Source organism: Saccopteryx leptura, chromosome 12, assembly GCF_036850995.1.
Source record: "Saccopteryx leptura isolate mSacLep1 chromosome 12, mSacLep1_pri_phased_curated, whole genome shotgun sequence".
NCBI lineage: Eukaryota > Metazoa > Chordata > Mammalia > Chiroptera > Emballonuridae > Saccopteryx > Saccopteryx leptura.
In genome coordinates this window covers 34,797,154-34,822,519 of record NC_089514.1, presented here as the reverse complement: position 1 = coordinate 34,822,519, position 25,366 = coordinate 34,797,154, and the positions used below count along the sequence as shown (strand labels likewise).

The 25,366-nt window shown below is 38.1% G+C and overlaps 1 protein-coding gene across 11 annotated transcripts in view; it reads right to left on the bottom strand.

The window, feature by feature from the left end:
- The window catches only part of ADAM22 (ADAM metallopeptidase domain 22), a 262,410-nt gene that overhangs the window by 60,524 nt on the left and 176,520 nt on the right, over positions 1-25,366 (bottom strand). For all 11 annotated transcript variants that reach the window (XM_066354308.1, XM_066354297.1, XM_066354298.1 and 8 more), the window contains exons 6-14: positions 24,899-24,962; positions 16,203-16,272; positions 13,732-13,802; positions 10,038-10,112; positions 8,273-8,344; positions 6,960-7,126; positions 5,266-5,350; positions 4,189-4,279; positions 2,640-2,691 (exon numbers count right to left, since the gene is read on the bottom strand). In XM_066354308.1, the coding sequence (XP_066210405.1) occupies positions 2,640-2,691; positions 4,189-4,279; positions 5,266-5,350; positions 6,960-7,126; positions 8,273-8,344; positions 10,038-10,112; positions 13,732-13,802; positions 16,203-16,272; positions 24,899-24,962 (747 nt within the window). The remainder of the gene's footprint in view (positions 1-2,639; positions 2,692-4,188; positions 4,280-5,265; positions 5,351-6,959; positions 7,127-8,272; positions 8,345-10,037; positions 10,113-13,731; positions 13,803-16,202; positions 16,273-24,898; positions 24,963-25,366) is intronic.

The following is a 25,366-nucleotide window of genomic DNA, read 5'->3' as shown; positions in this document are numbered from 1 at the left end:
TGAAGCTGGAAACGGGGAGAGACAGTCAGACAGACTCCTGCATGCGCCCGACCGGGATCCACCCGGCACGCCCACCAGGGGGCGATGCTCTGCCCCTCCGGGGCGTTGCTCTGCCGCGACCAGAGCCACTCCAGCGCCTGGGGCAGAGGCCAAGGAGCCATCCCCAGCGCCCGGGCCATCTTTGCTCCAATGGAGCCCTGGCCGCGGGAGGGGAAGAGAGAGACAGAGAGGAAGGAGGGGGGGTGGAGAAGCAAATGGGCACCTCTCCTATGTGCCCTGGCCAGGAATCGAACCCGGGTCCCCCGCACGCCAGGCCGACGCTCTACCGCTGAGCCAACCAGCTAGGGCCTAGCATGGCATTTAATTGTTGAAAAGCTACAACTATAAAAAAAGAACCTTTATAATTTCCTCTTACTACTAAACAAGGCCAAAATTTTTTTTCTATTTCTCAATCACAGTTTACATTCAATATTATTTTGTATTAGTTTCAGGTGGACAGCATGGTGGTTAAGCCAATCACCTACTTTACAAAGTGTTCCCCCCAATATTTCAAGTACACATCTGGCACCATATATAATTATTACAATATTATTGATTATATTTCCTATGCTGTAAGTTACAACCTCATGACCATTCTGTAACTACCAATTAGTATTTCTTAATTCCTTCACTTTTTTCACCCAGACCCCCAATTTTCCTCCCCTCTGGCAACCAGCAGTCCATTCTCTGTAACTGTGAGTCTGTTTCTGTTGTGTTTGTTTATTGTGTTATTGAGATTGCACATATAAATAAAATCATAGAGTATTTGTCTTGATCTTTTCTCAAAAAGATATTTTAAAAAATATTTTAAGTATATGTTCGCACTGTACATTCCCTCCATCATTTATTTGCCTGCCACACATATCTTGGGAGATCAAAATTAAAATATAATTAGTAAATATTTCTCAAAAATCAAGTCTATACAAGATGTTATGATGTAAGATCTGACAAAAAAATAAATTAGGGTAAGATGTAATCCTCAAGAGTTTATAATTAACTGGTGAAGGGAAGCATAGCAAATACAGAATTAAATTATAATATAGGAGTTAAAGATTAAAATATGTCCCAAATGGCTAGAAATGTGGCTAAATAAGAATTCTAGATGAAGAGATTCTATTAAAGAAATCAAAAGGGGATGAAAATTCATACACAATTATGGTGAGCAAATATTTAAGAAACTGAAAATCCACATAGGATTATGGTTAATAAATCAAAAGAGCTGGAAACCCATGTAGCTATAATTACGGTTAGCAAATTGATCATGAACAGCAGTGGAAAATGAGATTGCAAATGAGGATGACTAAAGATTACAGACATCGAAATATTGGAGGAAGGAATCTGAACCTTATCCTTTAAAAAACAGACACTCAACAAAAGTTCTGAGTGTGAAATGTGCATTAAAAAGACAAGGGAGAAATTGTGCCATGTACAGTCAGTGAACTAGAGCTACGATTACTAATATGGATGAATCTCACAAAAAGACAGCTGATCAAAACAACAAGTCATAAAAGAACACACAGAGTATGATGCCTTTCATATATACTGAAATGCAAAGCAATGCTGTGTATTACTTCAACAAAAACACACACATATAAATATATAGTAAAAGCATAAAAAAAAAATCTGAATGATGTGAACCAAACTAAAGATGGTAGTTACCTTGGCTGGGGGTGGGGCCGGGGCCAACAAGAGAGAACACACAAGTGGTTAACTACATAGTTAGTGTTCAATTTCTAAAATGTGGGTAATAGTTTACAAGCCTTCAAGCTTTCATTCTTTATACCTTTTCTATTACGATGAAAGTGGAGTTCAGGAAGGGAGAGAGGGAACTTGGAAGCTGGATGAGTGTAATGTTACTGAAATAAGAATACAAGATGATAAAAATGGAAAGTAAGGTGATAGTAATAAGCTCGGCATGAAAGGAGTGGTTGTAGAATTTACTTAGGAAGAATAAGATGGCTGCCTGATAGTGTGTGAAGGGCAGGACAGTATAAAAATAAAAAGTTTCTTAGGAGAGCTACTGTGCACAACCCTTCCCTCTCCCTGGCCAGTGACGCACCACGGGTAGCTTGCAATCAGTCATTGTAGGATCTATAGGCTTCTACAGAGGGTAGGAGGCTGCTGGAGTCTGAGAAGCTACAAATCCGGGCTCTGTTCTTGTTTTGTTAGTCAGCACAGTACAGTTTATAACCCACTTCAATTAGAACTGAAGAAGATAAAGGGAGTGGGAATTAGAATGTAAGCCATCAAGGACAAAGTTGTTCCTCATTTCCAGCCTAGATACAAGGTTAAAAATACCTTGGATCATCTGGCTTAACTGACATCAATTGTTTTCATCAAGAGGAGACTACACTGCTCACAAAACCAGGGGATATTTTATCACTTCGTATTCATTTTGAGACATGCCCTAATTTTTGTGAGCAGTGTATTTTGTGGAAATAGTTAACATGCCAAGCCAGTCAGAAAATCAACTTCTGATTTTCTTTTAAATACCTGTGGTGAGGTGTCATGCACTAAATTACTGAGTGTCCTATTCCAAAGGAGACAGCAGCACAACAGGGAAAGGAGAAGTGAGTTACTTTCCAACAGAAGGGGCTTACCCGGTATCTCCCATTATGCATCCAGACCATGTGTCCTCACACTTACACTCGCCTAAGAGAAAATGAATACACACGCCTTATTGCAAAGGAAAAAGAGGTGCCCTTCTACTAGTTCCTATTTTTAACAGTATATCTTAACTTTATTCCTTGTACAGCTTTAATAAAGTAATACCTGCTTTCTAATTTCCCTTGTATGCAATGCATAACAACAAAAATCTACTCTGCCTCTGTCAGGCTTACATAATTTTTATTAAAATTAAATCTTTTGATATTTTAACAAGTGGCTACATTTTTAAAGAATTCACTTAAAATACAATGATATACCAATGAAATAGTGACACACCGCTCAGGATCCTGGTTTCTTAGGTCTTTATGAGAATTCTTACAATTTCCTGTTCATTTTTAAAAGCCTCTGCACTGAGGCTGCTGGTGGTGGGCAGTATGGCATATTGGTGAAGCAGAAGTTCTTCAAAATCAGAAGTACCCAGCTTTATAACCTGGGCTTGCCATTTAACATTACCTTATGAAATCTTGAAACATGAACCCAGACATTTTCAACCAGTGTGCTGTAAGAATTCTTAAAACATGCAATACCTGACTACCTCAGTCAGGGGTGCTGACCTCTTTTCCCTTAGATTGTCCAGTAAAACAATTATAGCAGCCAACACAACAATAGCTTTTTGGTGTGAATAAATCAAACTTATACCTATTTATTAGTCAGACTGTCAAAAAAAATTTCTTTTTCATCCTGCAGAATTTTAGTAATTAGTTTTATGTGTGCCATGGGATTAAAAAGGTTGAAAATTGCTCCATTAACCTTTTAAGATCTAGTCATCTGACCTATAAAATGGAGCTAATAATACATATTTTGCAGGAATATCTAGAGGATTAAATGAGTATCTAGATGTAAATAACACTGGCATTCAATTATTCGTCATATAATGAGTATTCTACAAATGGTAATATTTACTACTAAAATAAACAATCGTATTTACAATGTTATTAAAATAATAAGTATTGTGATAATCAACTTACTCAGAATACCTACTGTTGACCATTCCTGGTGAAGTAACTTGGGAAAATACATTTTTCACAGATACTAAATCTAGCATATTTTACTAAATCCATATTTTACCAAACTCTGTAAGTCTGATCTGACTTGACAGGCAAATTCTCTATGGCCACAATAAGAGATGTTTTAAATACACCATAATATAACAGTATGCCTTAAACCTACCTATATGCCCAGAATTCTTTATTAAATTATTAAAATTATCTAACTGAGCTTATATTGTCCTTTCTTATGTTAAATTCAAATATAAATTTATCATCACATACTATAAATGTTTAAAACACATGGCAATATTTTCATCTGTAATATAAATATAACTTTGTATTACTTTTGGAAAACATTATTTTGTGCCCTGGCTGTTTATGTATTATCATCCAAACTATTTCGATTAAGCAACTGAATTAAAGAATCTCATTCTCCAAAATATTTTACAAATTATTTTAAATACAACTAAACCACACATGTACTTGAACTTACCACTTGCTAACTTTCTTTTGTCTGAGATAATACCGATATTATGAGCTAACGACTGGGCAAGTGTAACAGCCATTAAATCAGTTTTCCCAAACTGAAAAACAAAATCAAAATAAAATACATGTAAGTGCAAATCATTGTTTTAAGTTGGGCCAGAGAAAAATTCACAATATAGAAAAATAAGTAATTTCTAAGCATTTTATTTAGCATAGGTTAAACAGTATAATAGCTAGTGCTGAATTACTGAGAATTTGGGAAGGAGTAGTAAGAAGTAAATGCATTTTTTGATTAAGCCTTACAGAGAAGACTAGAAGCCAGGAAACTCTCAACTTTTCTGGAAACTTAAATCTGAGTCTAAATTTTACCAGTGACATTTCAGAGGAACATAATATTTACATTTAATTAAACCAGTTTTCTAGATAATAAAATAATAATTAATGTGTATATTATTGGGAACTTGCTCATCTTTGTGTGTCCACTTGTATGTATTCCTGAAATTTCCCCAAATAAAAGTAGAATGAGCTTTTGAAAACAGATGCTGAATAATAGGATGTGGTGAAGAACTTTGGCCAAAAGAAACTTGAGAAGACCTAAGGATATTTTTTTCAATATATGGCCTCGCAAAGATTCAAATATATTTCTTTTAGATAATTCCATCAGGTTTAGTGTCTTAGGAATAGAAGAAACCCTTTGAAAGGCCTGGTCTCTATTTTCCTCCAAAAGTTTGGGTTGTTTGGTAGTAAGCCAACCAATTCAAGGAATTACCCAATTCTCTGGAAAATCAATCAAAGTGATAAACAGGGCCTTATTTTCCATGAAGGTAAAAGTCAGTATTTTCTCTATATAATCTGTAAATGGTGAAATCTAGAAATTAATCTAAATAGACCATGAACAGAATTATCAGATATTATCTCCTATTATTTCCCTGTTCTGTCCTCCAGTCATTGATAATCACATTGATTGTTAATAAAACAAACTAACATCTGGAGACTATAGAATACCGAGAAATTATCTCTTAAGTATTAGGAGAACATTTTCAACCATCATACCACTTTGTACTGTACAGATGTTCACACCTACTTCATTCACGCCTCCTCCTTTCAGCAACGAGCAGATCCCACCAATATAAGCGGCCCCGCTCCGGCTGCTTTCAAACTGACTTCCCCTTTCAGAAAAGGAAATGAAAAATACTTACTGCTCACAGCTCAACTAGCATAACACCTTTCATTATTCATTCACCACGTTTATTTTCTCAAGGCACATAACATTTGCATACCATATATTTCTAAAGTAGGAAAAGAAATATGAAAACTGTTTATACACATAACCAAAGAAAAAGGTTTTTGAGGGACCTTCCCCCATATAATCACTAAGTATCTGTCAACAGAACTATGTCTATTAAAAAGAACTGGGGGAGGCAGGCGGAGGGGGGTCTGAGGGGATACATGGTAATGGATGGAGACTTGCTAGGGCTGGTGTATACACAACAGTGTGCAGAGATATGTTGTAGAATTGTGTGCCTGAAACTATATAATTATGTTAACCAGTGTCATCTCAATAAATTCAATAAAAAGAAACAAATAATTTTTAAAAATTTAAACATAAAAATTAAAAAAAGGATTATTAATATGATGTATTCTAAGGATAAAAAAATCACTACTATAGTATTTCTGCCAAAAATGTATAATGTGAATCTCACAATGAGAAAATATCGACAGTCCCACAATAAGGGATATTCTGTAAAAAAACACAAAACTGGCCTATATTCTTTGAAAACGTTAAGTTCAAAATGAAGAAAGGCTGAGGAGATCTTTCAGATAAAGAAGACTGGAGACGCATCGACGCAGTGCGTGTTCCTGCCCTGCACCCTGGATCTGAGGCAGGGAGAGAATTAGCTGTAAAGACATTGAGACTTGGTAAAATCTGAGTGCAGACTATAGGTTAAAGTATTGTATCAATGTGAAGTGATCTGGTTTGAATAATTTATTATAAGAAAATGTCTTAAGTATTTAGTAGTAAAGGCCCAGTAAGTAAATGTCTCCAAGTGACTCTCAAATGGTTCAGGAAAAAAAAAAAAAGATAGATAAAAGGAGAAAAAGAGGGTAAGAAGAATAAAAGGAAGAAAATCTTAAAACAAATGAGAAAATGTAAATAACTGGTGAATCAATGTGACATGCACAGGTTATTTCCTTCTCGTTTCCTCGCAACTTTTCTGTAAGTTTGAAATTATATAAAAATAAAATGTTACCCCCCCAATATCCTCTTTTACTTCCATTTATAACTTTCTTCAACAAAAGCTGACTTCAGATGATATGTTTTTAAACTGCTATTATAATATAATGCTATTATATATAACTTTATATCAAATACGCATGTTACTAAAAAAAACTGCAAGAGAAAAATAAAAAGGTAAATTCTAGAAATACTAAGCTTTCACCTTAAATCAAAAACAAAGAAAATATTAGCATTTAAAAGATAGCAACTTTACAGAGTATAATTAAAATACTCTTATGAGCATTAACAGTACTTTTACTTAGTAAATGCTTTGATAAAATCTCTTGAAAGTTTAAAAGAAATTTACACACAGTAATAAAATAACTCAAAATCAAACCTCTTAAATTTTCATGCTAATTTCAAACAATTTATACATTAAAACTTCTTCCAAATGTATTTTCCCTGCATTATGCAGTAGAAAGCACACATCTCAGTCAGAAATCATAGGACACTCAATATGGAAGCAAAAAAAGTAATAAATGATTACAAAAGTTACGTACGAAAAAAGGTGAACTGCATCACTTTTCTCTTTGATAAAATCCCTCCTGTATTTCATAAACTCACGTAGAGTAATCAGTGGGTTTTCAGATATGGCAAATTTGTTGTCAGCCGCCCAGGTTTCCATAGCAACCAATACTATCCTTGTCTTAAGTTGGTCTTTATATATCTAGTATACAACAAAATAAACATAACAGCCGGACATGTGGTAAAATCAAATGTTTTATGAACAGGACTATACATTTCCATTTATGAAAACATCTTGAGTTTTAGTTAATGTAAGAAACTTCACTGGTTTTAAGGGAGATAATTATTTTTCTAACTTGCATGCATTTCTCTTGAGTGACAGAGAATCAATTGTTTACCAAGTAACACCCAAAGAACAGCACTAGTTAGAAACAAAAGATGACATTTTGACAAGTCTTTGCAGCAATACGGCTCTCCTCAAATCCATCTTCAGGCACCGAGACAAATCCATGGATCTTGAGTTCCCTGAGCAAAATATGGAATGATGACTCTCCAAGGAAATAATTTCTGTGCAACCTGACCATCCTGATTGAATCTGTGCAGAAGGTACTGGCGCTGCCTTGTCAGGGGAAGATATGGAAAGCAGGCACAGTAGGGTTATTTAGATGCATTATTCCCGGCCTTGGCTTGGTTGGCTCAGCAGTAGAGCATCAGCCCGGCGAGTGGAAGTCCAGGGTCTGATTCCCAGTCAGGGCACACAGGAGAAGCAACTCCATTCCCCCTTCTCCTTCTCTCCCCCTCCACCCCCGCAGCCATGGATCGAATGGTTCCAGCGAGTTGGCCCCAGGCGCTGAGGATGGCTCCATGGCCTCGCCTCAGGCGCTAAAAGAGCTTGGTTATGAAGCAGCGACCCCAGATGGGCACAGCATCCCCCAGAAGGAGGCTTGCCAGGTGGATCCCAACCTTTCACTAAATTAAAAAAAAAAAATAGATGCATCATTCCCATGGTATCAGGCACTCTTTTGAAAAAGGCGACTCTTAGACTGCTTTTCCACTAGTGGGAGCGCATGGTGACTATCTCTGCTAAGGCCAATGACCCAACCTTTTCTTTTCCAATGTGAAACATACAGGAAGGAAGATCAGGCACAAATCTGTGGGTAACTTTGGCCACTTCCTTCTATCTTCCCAGCCAGATATTAAAGTCAATAAAGTCAACTGCAAGGTTACCAGGGGCTTCTGAGACCCCTTGGCTAGAGTGTAACTTAAAGCAGTGAAAATATAAGAACCATATTATGTGCTCTACTGGCAATCAAAAGATAGCATTCCTCTGAATTGGGTTGCTACTTACCAAGTCTGCCATGTTCACCACAGATTTGGCATAAGTGTTGGTATGCACAACTGAAAGCCGGTGTTTTTTAAACTGAAAGCAAAGAAAAACAAGTGAAGGACTTTCAAAGTCATCAACAAATAATAACCTCAGCAGGCAAAATATGTTGTAATTGAAAGATTTCTAAGGTTTTCTGTAAAAAAAAATATGTAAAAATTAAAATCTAGTCCCTTATATGCTGTGCAGTCTCAGAAAAGGCTCTTAAAAGTTAGGGGCCTCGGTTTACTCATCTTGTGAGATAAGGGGGAAAAAACCCATTCCATCCATTTTACAAGTTTATTTCTCTCACGAGATTGTTATTCAAAATGACTCAGACATATGAAAGTTATCAATGAGTTGCAAGACATACAACTATAACTAGTGTCCAAGAAAGGAAAAATAAATGTGAATACTGCTGAAAGCATAAAAATTCATCGGTTCTGTAAGACTTACTGAGTAAGGAGGAGAAAGCTCTACGGGTCACACACACATAGTTTATAGGCTACATGAGGATCACATATATCTTTTGTTTGGCCTCAATGCTGTTTTAAAGATCAGGAAATACAGTGTAAAACCAGATTTCTGGCTTCACTTGAAATGAACATGCTCACACCGTAATAATGGCAGCTGCTGAGAGCAGCTGCTCCCAGCTGACAGGCATGTGACTGTCTTTTCACCAAGGCCTCATCCCTCCCTGTTGTTTGATAGCTGACTCATTTTATTTGTGTTATCTGCGTAAAGACGTCTACAGACATCTAAATGAGTGATACCCCAAAAATATACAAAAATTATGTTTTTGCAACTTATCCTTGTTTTATAAAAATCTCAGGGAGTAGTAACATTCATGAAATTCAAAAAGGTAGAAAGATAAAACTTAGTCTTAACCTGAACAGGAAAGAAGCACTCAATTTGATTGTATTAGCATTAAAAACCATTAAAATTGATATTATTTAATCATATGTCAATAAGTGACATTTTTCCTCAAATAAGTCATTCAAAGTAAACCCAAATGTACTTTCACTTGAAATTAAGTAAAATCAAGCAATGCGTGTCACTGAACACTTTCAGTCAATACCTTTTAGTTAATACATTTTTAGATAAAGGTTACACAGAACAATTAGCATTATAACTCACTGCCATGCTGTGACTACAACCATATGACTACAATGTGCCTATGAATTCAATATATACAGGAATTGAATATAAAAAAATATAACTGACTCAACAAAAATAGGAAGTTTCGCTAGGTTCTTATCCTAAAAACCTTTACTCCCTGGCTATAGAAGCTTTTCCACATGGCTTGCTGCACATCAAGATGAAAACAGAAAAGTTTATTTTTATTTTTATTGTACTAGGATAAAGTTCAACATTGCAAACTGAAGTGTCACATTACTGATATCTCCTTTTTTCAACATAAAGTGGACGTTTTTATTTTTTTTATACCTTGCCATGTTAATAAGAGGAGATATTAGCCCCTATATTTAGTCATATAAGACTTGACATTATAATATGGATCAGAAATATTTTTGGAATTTTACAAAATTCTGCTAGTTACTTTCACCTAAGTGTGTTTCCTACCTGCAGGTTGCTGCTGGGTAACCAATTTATTTGTTTATCTGTTTACACAAACGCCTTGGCCACGTTACAATTTTATGGTCCTCTTTCTTCTCTAAACATATTCTTGCACTGACCAGTTTTGCCCAAGGTACAAATAAGTTCAAACAACAAAATATTCAACAAATCCTACCATGAGATGATCGTTCACAATCATGAGCTCAATGTATTTGGTTTCCTCCTCTACGTTTCGAGGATGTCGACGGAGCTGCAATACAGCAAAGGGTAGGCACCTAAGTAGGCCACGCGAGCTTGGCGGTGAGCAACCAAACAATCCCTGTACTTTCACTCTCAGACTCATTCATCTTATCGCGGGAAGTTTGTACCCTTCACCAAACCCATTTCCCCACCTCGGAGACCCGGGCAACCCCTTTTCTATTCTCTGTTTCTATTTTGAATTTAAGGCAGAATAATATCCTATCGCATAAGAGCCACATTGACTTGATCCATTATCCATTGATGAATGTTCACATTAATAATACTGTACTGTACAACTGAAACTTGCTAAGGAAGTAGAGCTTCAATGTTCTCACCAAAAACAAAAAACAGTAAATATGTGAGGTGATAAATGTGTTAATTAACTCCATGAGGAAAATCCTTTCACAATGTATACTTAAATTTCTCATAATTTTATTTGTCTATTATACCTCAATAAAGCTGAAAATTTTTAAATAAAAAAAATTGTGGGAGAAATAAGTTCCCCTTTTTCATGTAGTATTTTTTTTATCTATTTACTTAGTTTTTATGTAGTAAATTTACATAGTTCAAAAGTTAAAGAATTAGCCTGACCAGGCAGTGGTGCAATGAATAGAGCGTCAACCTGATGCTTAGGGCCCAGGTTTAAAACCCCAAGGTAGTTAGCTGGAGCTTGGGCTCATCCAGCTTGAGCACGGGGTTGCCGGCTTGACCTTGGGATCACAGATATGACCCATGGACACTGGCTTGAGCCAAACACTGGCTTGAAGCCCAAGGTCATTGGCTTGAGCCCAAGGTCCCTGGCTTGAGTAAGGGGTCACTGGCTCAGCTGGAGCCTCACGGCCAAGGCACATATGAGAAAGCAACCAATGAACAACTAAGGAGCTGCTATGAAGAACTGATGCTTCTCATCTCTCTCCCTTCCTGTTTCTGTCCCTCACTCTCGCTTAAAAAAAAAAATTAAAGAATTATAGAAAAGTAGAGGATGAAAGTCTTTCTCTCACTTCTGTGTCCCGTCTGCCTAGTCTTTATCCCTTCCCAACAGGACGTGCAGCACAGTTACGGGTTTCTCCCAGAAATAAATACATATAAAAAGATGAAAGGATATATATTTCATTTTGTACTTACATTTATTTCACTCTCAGGCTATTTTTAAGCTCCTGAGAATCTCTGAGAGATCTACAGGGAGTGGGATGATTGGTACTTTTATTCTTTAATCTCCAAATCTGGGATTGAGACATGCCCCTTCCTCCCGTAGGGGACAGGGGATCCCCTAAATGACACGGGAGCTTTGTTAGGATAGTTTTGAGACTTCTCAGACAGCCTCGGGTTATCTAGCGCAGCTATCTCGGTCTATTCAACAACACATTTTCTCCACTTTCAGTCACATCCCTTTGTTCTCTGTAGTTAGACTATAACACAGTCTTCAAAAAGATCTGCAAAATTAACTTTTTCCTTTAAGCCATGCTTCAGTATACAGGTTTTTAAAAAAAAAATCTTTTTGCTCACTCCTCATGGGCCATTTTTGTGATGAGTTATACAATCAAGCCTAAATCAATAATGAATGTGTGTTCTGAGTACTGCATTTAAAGCACGCTAAAAAATTTCTGCTGCCTGGCTTTTGTTTCATTGCTAGCACATACTCATTTAAAAACGTGTTGTTTTTTTTCCCCAAAATCACTTATAACAAATTGATTGGAATAACAGACTATAATTTGGGGTTTGGAAACCAAAAAGTATCATAACCTGCATCCAATGACAAGAGTCTCTTTTAAAAATGGATGTTTTTAGGATGCTGGTTTCTGCTTTTTGAATTGTGGAAGAGACCTTAGCCTTATGAGTTAATACAGTAGACTCTTTTATAAGTTTCAACATTTTCTAAAGGTCAGAGAGTTGCCAATATTGGCCACACAGTTTTATAACTCTTCATCTCCCTGGGTCCACAAGTTGCTCAGAAAGGGAAATCAAGAGTTTGTCTGCTTAGCATATGATTGAACGTTATGTCTATTAAAAACAACAAAGATTATGTCAACAGAAAATCATCTAATTGTCTCAGTTAGGAACTCATGAAAACAATTCCTGTTTCAAATTAAATCCTGATGGCAATTATTTCAATCTATTTAGCTGGGCCCCAATATATATTCACAAAATATATGAAGCTGATGGTAATAATTCATAGAACCCAAGGCCTTCTGAGAGGCAGTAATATTAAACCTTTGTGGCTATAAGCACTTCTCTGAGGCCAGACTTCTGAGGTCAGAACCCCGGACCCACCACAGGTAACCCGAAGCAACCATGGGCAAATTAATTCAGTCTCTTCTGCTTCAATGTCCTCGTCAGTAAAACTGGGATAATAATATTTTCCGCAGAAGATTGCTACGAGGGTTAAATATGTAAATACAATTAAAATTCTTAGAACAGGGCCAAACATGTGGTCAGTATTCAATACAATTTAGCATTATTATTCATATTAGAAACCTGTCTGTGAACATGTTTTTTTCATACTTATTAACATATTTTAAAAAGAAAATACCTGTTTTCTTCAACTGCTTGGCCTTACTGGAGATCAATTTCTTTCATCCTGTGTTTTTATGCCCCCATACACACACACACTCACACCAACCAACACCACAATGGTGACAAGAGCGTAATTCTGAAGGCCAGAGTTCTCATTGTGTCTGAGTCATTTACCAGCTCCACAATCCTGCACAAGTCACTTTCCCATTTCAGAGCTTTCATTTTCTTCCTGGGTCAGAGGAACACAGTACCTACTTCATGTGGATTAAAGCACTGTACAAACAATTGTTATTATTACCAAGTCCAAGATCCCTGAACATTCATAAAGTAGACATCCTAATTTTATGTTATAGTCTCCAAAGTAGCACAAGTGTGACAACAGCATTCATGGGTTCAAAACCTAATGAACTTACTCTTAAGGGGATGTCTTTAAAAGGACAAACACAAGGATATGCACCATCCAGGTAGATCCTCTGATATGGTATACACCAGGCAAGGTAAGATGCCTACGTTAGAAGAATCTGAGCTGCCACAGCAGGGGCCCCATGGGGCCCCATATTCCAACTCTGTGATGAATAACCATATTATCACCCTACCTTGAGTGCTTTTTTTTTTTTTACAGGAACAGAGAGATAGTCAGAGAGAGGGACAGATAGGGACAGACAGACAGGAACGGAGAAAGATGAGAAGCACCAATCATCAGTTTTTCGTTGCGACACCTTAGTTGTTCATTGATTGCTTTCTCATATGTGCCTTGACTGTGGGCCTTCAGCAGACCGAGTAACCCCTTGCTGGAGCCAGCAACCTTGGGTCCAAGCTGGTGAGCTTTTTGCTCAAGCTGGCGACCTCGGGGTCTTGAACCTGGGTCCTCCGCATCCCAGTCCAACGCTCCACCCACCGCACCACTGCCTGGTCAGGCTAAGTGCTTTTTGAGACTATGACAAAATATAGCCCCATCTCCATTGCGCATGACAGAGCCTCGTGCTTACTGTTTACCACGCTGACAAATGTCTTAAGCGATACTCTCTCACAGAGATTTAATGCCGACTCAGTAGCCTGGCACTTGCCAGTGTTTTTAAAGCATCGTGATATAGACTGTACCTGTGAACACATACCTGCCGTTTAGTCCTTTTTGGTCTCGGCTTCATAATAAATTTTGGTGGAGTGATGCTTACTTGTTGGAATTCTTAAAGGAAATAAAAATAAATTTAACAGTGAAACTTTTAGGCAATCAAAATTTTACTAGTCCTTCCTAGTATAAATGATATAATTATAGTTTAATTATTAAGAATAACTATAATTACTAATAAGTAATTAATTATAAATTATAATATAACTACACTGTTATTATGAATTTTATAATATATAATGCTGTACTTAATCATAAGACAATATATCAAAGAAATTGTGTTCACATTAATACTGAATATACCATGAATGAATACAATTCAAAAAAATCTCAAACATTAAAAGATACAAAGTTTCAATTTACAAGATGACTAGGTCCTACAGATCTACTGTATAGCAACAGTTGCAGTTAGTGCCTGTAAGCTATACTATAGTGCAGTATATTCTTAAATTTTTGCTAAGAGTGTAGATCTTATGTTAAGTGTTCCTACCACTAATAATGGTAACAAATAGAGAACAGGAGGAAACTTTTGGGGTGGACCTGTAAATAAAATCATATGAATTTTGCCTTTCTCTGTCTAACTTATTTCACTTAGCGTAATACCCTCCAGGTCCAACCATGTTGTCACAAATGTTAAAATTTCATTTCTTTTTATGGTTGAGTAATATTCCACTGTATATCTATGTACCATATCTTTTTTTTTTTTCTTTTAAGAAAGAGAGAGACAGGAAGGGAGAGAGATGAAAAGCATCAAATCATAATTGTGGCACTTTAGTTGTTCATTGATTGTTACTCATATATTCCTTGACTGGGGATTCCAGCCGAGCCAGTGACCCTGGGCTCAAACCAGCAACTATAGAATCATGTCTATGATCCTATGCTCAAGGTGGTGACCCCACACTCAAGCTGGTGAGCCCACACTTAAGCTGATGACCTCGGGGTTTTGAACCTGGGATACCACTGTCCCAGGTTGACACTCTATCCGCTCTGCCATCACCAGTCAGGCACATCATATCTTCCTTATCCAATCATCTACTGATGGGCACCTCGGCTGCAGCCATATCTTGGCTATTGTAAATAATGCTGCAATGAACATAGCAGTGCATGTTACCTTTTCAAATTAGTGTTTTGGATTTCTTAGTATAAATACACAGGAGTGAAACTCCTGGCTCAGAAAGTACTTCTATTTTTTAATTTTTTGAGAAACCTTCACACTGTTTTTCATAGTGGCTACACCAGTTTGAAATCCCACCCATAGAGCATGAGGATTACTCGGTTGTCTTTACATTTCAGTGAACAAACTGGCGACTGCCAGATGGGAAGGGGGCTGAAGGGCTGGGTGGAAAAGGTGAAGGGATTAAGTACAAACTGGCAGTTAGAAAATAGCTATGGGAACGATAAGTACAGCACAGGAAATATAGTCAATAATATTGTAATAACTGTGTATGGTGCCAGGTGGGTGCTAGACTTAGTGGATGATCACTTCATAAATTATATAAATGTCTACCCACTTTGCTGTACACCTGAAACTAATATAAAATAATATTGAATGTCAACTACAATTGACAAAGAAAAAAAAGGGACACTAGTCCTAAGAGATGTGTTATGTAAAACAAAGGTTCTACCATCAAGGGTGGCAAGCACCCGATCACGGTCTATCTCTGGGAAATACACAATGCACACAGAGATAACCCATAACCCAGTGAAACTGTACTAAATTGAAAATAAATATGCTCGCTTTTGAGCTCATTTCACAAAACTGCAGTTCTGACACTTATTTCTTTTTTCTTCCAAGTTATCATAGTATACCTAAGCGTCTTGAAAGACAAAGAACATTCTTAAAATCGGCAGTGCCAACTTCTGATAAGAAAGGAGTATGAGAAACTACCTGAGGCAGACCCGAGTTTTCAAAGGATATGTTCAAAAGTCATTTTTAATAATAACAAAACCGCCAAGTCACTTCCAAAGTTTCTGTTGAAAAGAAGCCCTAAACAAAATTTTTTTCAATATGATAAGATTACAACATGGCAAGCCGAACAATAATCCTTCACATGCTGGGGCACAGGGAGATGAGGACAACAAAAGGGGAAAACAGATTAAGAGCTCAGCCCTATGTTTACAACTCAGTATTCCATCAAGAGTGAAGTTTTCTGTATGTTATCTATGCAGACCAATTTTTGCTGTACTGTTATTCCTCCTAAAGTACCTTAATTGGAACCTTATGACTTTAACAAGTTTTTCATCAATGTGTTCAAGCTACAGCTTTCCAAACTCATGCCCTGTAAGCATGAGTCAGTCTGCATCATGTTCTCCCTCTTGACAGCACTTGACTTTCTCTCTCAAATTGTTCTCAGCAGCTGTGCGCTGATGATATTACACCTATAGATTAGCTCTAGAGCATTAAAATCAATTATTAAGTTGTCTATTTTTTTTTAAGTCATTATAAGAAGATCATACCAGATGGGAGGTCATCCAAAGGAAATTCAAACAGTCTGGATTTGTAAACGGAATGAAAACGAAAATCCTCCTGAAATAACACAAACAACCAAGATTACACATGTACTTTCAGATAGCTCCAGCCGCAGGCGATCAGAACTGGAGAAGCTGGAACCCTTAAAAGAACCGTAACTTGACTACACACTCCCCTGGGTCGAAAGAGGCAATGAACCATTGCACAACAGCTCTTGTATTCTCCCAGCACCAGAGCAATAGCCTATTAGAGGCAAAATGCCTTCACAAACTGAGAAGCCAGTGCCTACAGTAATGGAAAATAAATGAATGGCCCTATTCCCCTAAGGAGGAGTAAGACATGTGGGAAAATGGGTTAATGTTTCTTATGGCTGTTTCCTTTCCACGGATTCCCTGACCCGCTTTCAGACGCCAAGAGCTGTGCTAGGCAGACACTGAGGAGCTGACACTCTTCCTCATATGAGGAAGGATGCTGACTGGTGAGGCAGATTCCAAAGGGACCTTGTTCCAAAATTCAAGTGTTATATGTACAAAGTTCTGTGAAAAGCCAACTGATAAAAACAAAAACGTGTTATAGCTATGAAAAATTAACAAACATCTGGCTCATTCAATTACTAAAATTATAAGAAATTTCATAAATAGTCGATTCATGATTTTAAAAGAAAAATGTCATAAATAGTCATTTCATAATATCACCTTTTTAATAAAATCACATTGCCAAGCAAAGTAACCAGAGAGCAGGCAGTTAGGACCCAGAAAATAATGCACAACACAGACAGTTTCCCAAACAAGAGTGTGCATGGCAAAACAATCTATGTTTCTTGAAATTATTTGCCTCTCTAAGGGTCTGACCAATGTACCATACCAGGAAGACAATGTGTGTACGGAGCTAGAACAGAGGGGATTATGTTTCTCTGTAGTCTATAAAATTACCTCAATCATTTCCTAATTTGTGGGAAATGCATATTTCAACTAAAGTGTCAGAAGAATTGAAGAAAACCTAGGTTTCTCTAACCTTCACCACAGGGCTTTAAAAACAATGGGCAATAGAGAAAAATCTCAAATTTGGAAAAGAATGAGAGCGTGGAAAATCATGTATCTGTGGTGTTGATCTGTTTTAGAATAAATGGTTGTGCCCCCTCCCCAATCCTAATGCTGAAGCCCTAACTCCCAATGAGATTATATTTGAAGATAGTGCCGGTGAGGAAATGACAGAGGTTACATGAGGTTGTAAGGGTGGGGCCCTAATCCAATAGGGGTTGTGCCCTTACAAGAAGAAGAAAATACACCAGCGCTTTCTTCCTCTCTGCCATATGAGGACATGTTGTAAGGTACCAAAAAGCTGAAAATTGATATTAATATTCTGGGAGGAAAGGTCAGCTTTCCTATCAGGCTTTCCTGTTCCATCCCTCCTTCAGGGAGGGGAGGGAGAAGAATGTAGAAGTTTCTGGCTTGCAAGATCAATGGGTTATTCAGTTTTAAATCTAAAATAAAGGTTAACCTAGAAACTTCTTCTCTTTCAACAGGAGGCAGAATTTACATACCACCTTGCATTAACTGTAGTTCCTCCCCCTCCCTGGAATCTTGAGGGTAAAATACCTCTAGGCTAGTGAGGGAAGGTGAACCCTGAATGATTTGTAAACATCTTTGATTGTGTTACCTTGAAAGTCTTAATGTTTCTGTGTATCCCCTAAACAAATGTTGTCAGCCCATGCCATGATGTCATGCTCTCCCCGGCCTGTGTGTGATCAGGGGTATATAAGCAGCCCCTGAACTATTTTTGGGACTGCATGATTTGGGCCTGATGCCCCGTGTCAGCCATATGAGACCAGCATATTTAATAAATCTCTTCCTCTAATAAAACTCTTCAAAATTCATCTGGACTGGGTGTCTCTACATGAACTCAATGAAATGAAGTACAGGGCCTTTCAGAATCTGGGGTGCAGTACTTTATAACATATGGGGGCTCATCCGGGATCTTTTGTTTTGCATCACCGGATAGAGATACCTTGAATCGGCTGGACTTTCCACTGAGCTGCCCGCCCCACCTGAATTTCGAGGCGAGGCACCACCTGAGACATTCCAGGGCTCCCGGTCTTCCTGTGGGGTCCAGACAGTTCTACAGTAGACCCTTCCTGGTTCCCAAATTTGACCATTTGGATAATTCAGCAGAGAAAATCGAGGCGGTATGTAGAACAACTCTTTCTGCTTTATTGAACCATCTGGCCTCCCTCTGAACTCTTGCTTTTGCTTTTATGTTTGTAGTCTGTGTCAGACTAGAATGTAGGTAGAGTGGATTTGGGGACTTTGCTGAATTGTGACTCCAGGGATGTGGAACCCCAGTGGGGTAGGTAGGTCTTTCAAAACTGCTTTGCCAGTTGTAACTAGCTATGGTTTTTAGGTTTTGAACTGGAACTGTCATGAAAAACACCAGATGTGGTCGTAAGTTCGTGCAGGCTCTCCAAGACCGAGACGTCGGTGGGGAGTTTTAGTGGTCCTGCCTTGGGTTCTAGTCGCGCTCTCAGTAGAATGCCAGAAGTGGGGACATGGGTCTATCTCTAGGAAGGCTAATGGAGGCTAAGTCTGTTCAGGATTAGTCAGTCTCGCATCACACTGAATCAGTGGAGACTGAGCTTACCTGGATTGATTAATCTCGACCCAAGACTTCCAAGAGACGTCTCTGTTTGTTGAGATCTCAGTTTTTGCTTTATTGTTTCTTTCTCTAAAACCCATGGTTAAGAAATCTCTGGTGCCACGACCTGCATGCACCTGAGAGGCCACAAGGGGAGCTCTTCCCTTGTCTATGAGGCTTTGTCTTTGTTTATCAAATTATCCGGTATTATTTAATTGAATTAGGCATGCACTGTTTGTATATAAATCCTTTGTTCAATGTCTAAATGTGTCTGAGTCATTTGTGTCAAGATTGGAAGTTTCTGACTAAAAGCTATGTTAAGTGACTTTCTCTGTTCTCAAAATCTACCTTCAGGGCGCTCTCTCTGACTTCTCCCCTGAAGGAAATTATTCTCTTCCGTTGGCTTCTTCCCCTTGTCTTGTGTAATAATTAATAAAAATATCTCTATAATCAAACACCCTCTTACTCCGGGTGCTAGTTAACTGTCTGTCTTATATTTTTGTTTCATTGGTGCACTAATTTCTGGATTTTTCTGAAGTAGTTTTAATTCTGCAATTGGTGGCCTTGGCTATTAAATATGGGAGGAGGGGCCAGTTCACAGAAGACCCCTTTAGGTTGTCTTTTAAAGCACTTTCAAGAAGCTTATGGAGACAGCCGTAAATATGGAATTAAATGGTCCAAGAAAAGGCTACGTTATCTCTGAATCAGAATGGCCGATATTAGGAATAGGTCGGCCGTCGATTGGAACTTTTAATCTCTGGCTAGTAGAGGAAGTCTGGAATATCGTAACTGAGGATCCAGACTACCCTGATCAGTTTTAATACATTGATTAATGGCTAAATTTAACATTAGATCCGCCACAATGTCTAAGAGTATGTTCAGTACAGAAAGGGCGCTACGTCTTCCTAGTCTGGCCAGACTTATATTTAGGACAGAAAGGAAATTCAAGAGAAAGAATTAAAACTCTGCTAGAAAAGGGTCAAAGTGAGTATTGCAATAGGAAATATGCCCGGGAAAGTGTTCCTCTGGCCTGTAGGAAAAAGGGCTGGCAAGCAAGCAATTTAAATGAAAGAAGAGAGAAAAGCGGAGCGAGGACTGGCGGTGTGCGGATGGATGGGGTGGGGCCACGGCCAGGAAAGGAACACATGCCCCCTCCCCTCTCCATCGTTCTCTGGTCTCCGATGGCGCTGCACCCAAGCAGAAGGCAGACTGTAAACAGCAAACCAAAAGACAAAGCCCGTGGCCTCCAGGCGCACGGTGACGTTAGGATTCAGCCAGCTGTGTTCAGGGTGACTGGAAAAGGCAATAAAGAAATTGTAAAAAGAATTTTCAGGGAATTGAGGGAAAAATTGGAAACCTCATATAAGCTAAAGCAACTCACTATTGGGAAAGTAATTTTGTGAAAATTGTATTTAGCTACTCAATGCAAGGCAGTTACTTTACAGGTAGCAAATTGGTTCTGCTTAGGAGAAGCCCCATTGTCTTGCTAAGAGCCTTGGCTACAGGACAAACTGCAGAGAAAAAAAGGTAAAAGCAGCAAGCTCTCAGTTCTTGGAGCCTGCCCCTCCCTCAGGCATCCACCCCGCCCCTCACACAAAAGAAAGTCAGTATCTCATTGCCAGCTGGGTAGTTTATACCAAGAATCCCCTATTGTATAAAAGTATTTTCCATGTTAAAATGTATATATTGTTTCCAAGGATTTTTGTTAATTCTTCTATCTGCTGTTTTATAGCCCTGTAATATTGGAATCTTAGTTTAAATATTAGGAATTGTAAATAATGTCTTTTTATGTAATGTTTAGTTTATTATCATTTTGAAACAGTATTGTTAAAATTTTTTGAATGCTAATGTACTGAATTATTTAGCAGCGAAGAGACTCTGGAATTCTAAAGGAGACACCTAAACCTATTTTTCTTGAATTGATCCAGCTAATAATGTTGCTTTTGTCTTTTTCCAAAAGTTGATATAAACAAAAAAGGGCTCTCAAGCCCCTCAGTGAGATCATCTGAGCATGTCTTTTAATGTCTATAATGACCAAAGTAGTAACAGAAAAGGCAAATAGAGCCCAAAAGAGATCAGGAAAATACCAGCTTTGGGCATATACTCTTTAAAAAGGCTCCAATGCCCCCAAAAGGGGCTTCATAGGATTCCAGTAGGGTCTGCTTCAAGAGTGGATTGAACTGAGGCCTGCCAGGCTTCTCGGCCCCACCGGAGGACACGTCTTTGCTGTGGAAAAAGGGACACGAGAAGGTAAGCTGCCCCCTTGCTCTACAGAGGGAGGGTTCAGTCTCTTCTAGTTCTGCTCCAGCTACCTGTGACCTGACCTTGCCCGGCATACTGGGATTTGCCACTGAAGGCTAAAAGGTGCCCAAAGCCAGCCATTGGCTCCATCTCACGACATCATTCATAAGCCTAAAGTATTTCTTCCAAGTAGCAGGTAAACTGATCTCATTTCCTATGAACACAAGGGCCATTTACTATGCCTTGCCTGAATATTTAAGTTTTACTTAAATCTCTACTGTGGGTATTGACAGTCTGATTTTATTGCTTTATTTAATGTATAGTGTCTCTTTTATTCTTCTTGTCTCAATTCCCCATGCCTATTGTAGGTTGGGACCTGCTCCTAATTCCAACTAGAAGCAGTGGTCGTTAGGACTTGGACTCTAGCTGCAAAGTGTAGAATGTGACCACAACTCCAATGCCTTGTGGACTTTTCCTGAATATGTATAACTCCTGTTCTTTAGGACATTTCTCAGACTGAAATAGAAATTAGCCTACATTTGCAAATACAGTGGTACCTTGAGATATAAATTTAATTCATTCTGTAACCAAGCTCGTAAGTCAATCAACTCGTATATCAAACTGCTGATACTGAACCTGTGCGCCAGTACGCCAACTAGGGCAGCTTCCTGAATCACAACTCGTCTCTCGGAATTTCGCGTGGATCTCGAACAAAAATATGGACCGAGTCTCAGATCGTATCTTAAAAAATTCATATGTTGGTCTGTTTGTATCTCAAGGTACAACTATAATATAAAGCAGTAATAGCAGGGGTCCCCAAACTATGGCCCGAGGGCCGCATGCGGCTCCCTGAGGCCATTTATCCACCCCCACCGCACTTCCGGAAGGGGCACCTCTTTCATTGGTGGTCAGTGAGAGGAGTATAGTTCCCACTGAAATACTGGTCAGTTTGTTGATTTAAATTTACTTGTTCTTTATTTTAAATAGTGTATTTCTTCCTGTTTTGTTTTTTTACTTTAAAATAAGATATTTGCAGTGTGCATAGGGATTTGTTCATAGTTTTTTTTATAGTCCGGCCCTCCAACGGTCTGAGGGACAGTGAACTGGCCCCCTGTGTGAAAAGTTTGGGGACCCTTGAGTAATAGTGTCAACATAGACTTAGTAAAATTACATTAACATGTTAAGAACATTTGTGACTGTAAGAATTTTATTTTGAATGCTGTTATATTAGTTACAATTTTATTTTTGTTTAATAATCTAGTAGTCTTTAGTCACTTTATTATATTAAGACGCTTGTTACAGTATTTGTTAACATTAGCTATTGAATTTTATTGTTATTTGTAAATTTTTCCAGTCTGCCTCAAAATTGGAACATAGTAATTCAAATGAATAGATGCCACCCAGAACCAGTGGGGTCTTGAGACCCTTATTGCCAAAGGTTTATTCGAAACCAATTAGAAAAAGGATTTGGCCCACAGGAAAGGGATATAATTAGAAAAGCCAAACTTAGAATCTGTTACAGAAGGCATAATATCTGAATGTTTAGTTTATGCTCAAGTGAATACTAAGCAAAATAAGGAAATTATAGAAAAAACAGGAAAAAAAAGGAATTTTTCCAAGTAAACATTTAAAATAGACTTTAATAAAATAATTGACAATTGTTAGGAAATTGCTATATAGAATTCTTTCCAGGTTTAGCTTGTCCATTCTAGTATTGGACCTGCATTTGTGTCCACAGTCTCAAAGCTAGTAGGAAAAACCCCCAATATTAATTAGAAACTAATTTGAAGTTACATTGTGCCCACAGGTACCCAAAGGTTCAAGGCAAATAAATTACATGAATCAAATAGTAAATTAAATGTAACCACTCTTTCACTAAGTACTTGCAGGATTTACAGGTTACTCAGCAAACTGCTCAAAGACTGTCCAAGAGGTGCTTCCAGCATTACATCACCCAAGGACTGACTTTCACGTGGAAAGGTCCACAAATCATGATCCTGACAACTCCCACTGCTAAGGTAGAAAAACAGTGTGCCCTACTCCAACCACAAACTGGAAACTGGTTGGTCTGCGTATGACGAATGTATAAAAAAACTCACTAAGGATTTCTTTTTATCAGATTCTGGGAAAAGGGAAACTAGGATAAAAAGAAAGTCAACTTAATTGTCACTAAAGGTTAAAGGTTTTAAAATTAAGAGTTCTGACTAGAAAGGAATTGTATGGTTTTGATAATAAAAGGTATAAGGTATAGAAATACTTTTGAAAGAAAAAGTTATATTATGAAAGCCAGTTATTTCTGGATAAGAAGTTCATGAAAGTTGAGGGTTTATATAAGTTGCAGAAGGTTTGTGCAGGTTGTAGGAGGTTTGTACAGATAAAAAAGAATTTTAACAGTCAGAAAACTGGTTTTCTAAGAATGTTTAATTAGTCACCCTAGCTAACAATCCTGCTGTCTGCAGCGATTAATCCTCTTACTTTAATATCGTCTTGTACCATGTTTAATCAATTTTATAGCAAGGTTTGTTCAGGAAAAGGTAAATTGTTACAAAGGCCAATTGGTTTTATATAAATTAGAAATGGAAATTGTACAATCTATAGGAAATTAGTAATATTTGTTTCTTTAGTGAACTGTATTGCTATTAATGCTGTCTGTTCAATATCTGCTACATGTTATAAGTTAATATCCCTAGACAACAGCCTCACACTCTTCAGTAAATTAAGTCAAGGATTTGACTTAGGAAATAGAACCAGTGGGGATTGTTGTAAGGTTCCAAAAAGCTGAAAATTGATATTAATTAATATTCAGGGAGGAAAGGTCAGGCTTTCCTGTCCCATCCCTCCTTTAGGGAGGGGAGGGAGAAGAATATAGAAGTTTCTGGCTTGCAAGAACAATGGGTCATTCAGTTTTAAATCTAAAATAAAGGTTAACCTAGAAACTACTTCTCTTTCAATAGGAGGCATAATTTACATACCACCTTACATTGACTGTAGTTCCTCCCCCTCCCTGGAATCTTGAGGGTAAAATACCTCTAGGCTAGTGAGGGAAGGTGAACCCTGAAAGATTTGTAAACATCTTTGACTGTGTTACCTTGAAAGTCTTAATATTTCTGTGTATCCCCTAAACAAATGGTGTCAGCCCATGCCATGATGTCATGCTCTCCCTGGCCGTGTGTGATCAGGGGTATATAAGCAGCCCCTGAACTATTTTTGGGACTGCATGATTTGGGCCTGATGCCCTGTGTCAGCCATATGTGGCCGGCATATTTAATAAATCTCCTCCTCTAATAAAACTCTTTAAAGTTCATCTGGACTGGGTGTCTCTACGTGAACTCGATGAAATGAGGTTCAGTACCTTTCAGAATCTGGGGTGAGGTACTTTATAACAGACATAGCAAGAAGGCAGCTGTCTGCAACCCAAAGACAGAGCCCTCAACCAAGACATTGACCCTGCTAACACCTTGATCTTGGACTTCCAGTCCCCAGAACTGTGAGAAAATAAATTTCTGCTGTTTAAGCCACCCAGTATTTTGTAAGGTCATCCTGAGCAGACCAAGACAGATCACAGCACATTACAGCGGAGACAGAAATAGAAACTTCAGAACACCTCTGAAAGAAAGTATTTTCAACTTAAAAAGAGTAAGAGACAGATTTTTTAAAAAGAAAAAAATAACACTTGTGATTTTGACTTATTCAATATTTAATTTAAATATATATGTATTTAAATAAAATAAAACAGAGAGAAAAAAGAGGAGGTAAAAACCTCCCAGCATCACCCTTCACATGGGCCACAGCAAACAGAAGGGCCACTTACTTGGGAGGTGTCATTTTCTTCTGGTTCAATGAGATAGGTGTGGTTCCCATCATAGAACATCCCACTGCCAAGAACAAGAAAACAGTTAGACATGGCTATCAACTCCTGCTCAGAGAAGAATTATTTAAAATCAGCAGCAGCCACTTCTCAACACCCACCTCCCAGTCCCACCCATCACCACCACCACACCACAAACCACACAGACACACTCTCTCTCCTGAGAGGGAAAGGTCCCTCCTTCTGATTCTCCATAAGCAGCAGAGTCTCTACATCTGGAATTTTCCCCAGGCTCGGAATTACCAGGTTCTAATTGTGGTCGGTTATTCCTCTTTCCAACATAAAACTCTAACACTTAAATATGCAGATAGTCAACTGGAGAGTTAGTAAAAAATGCATAGTGTTCAGGGGCTTCCTCAGAATTCTGGGCTGGCGCCAGGAAGCTGCATTTTAAACAAACCCCAGGGGATC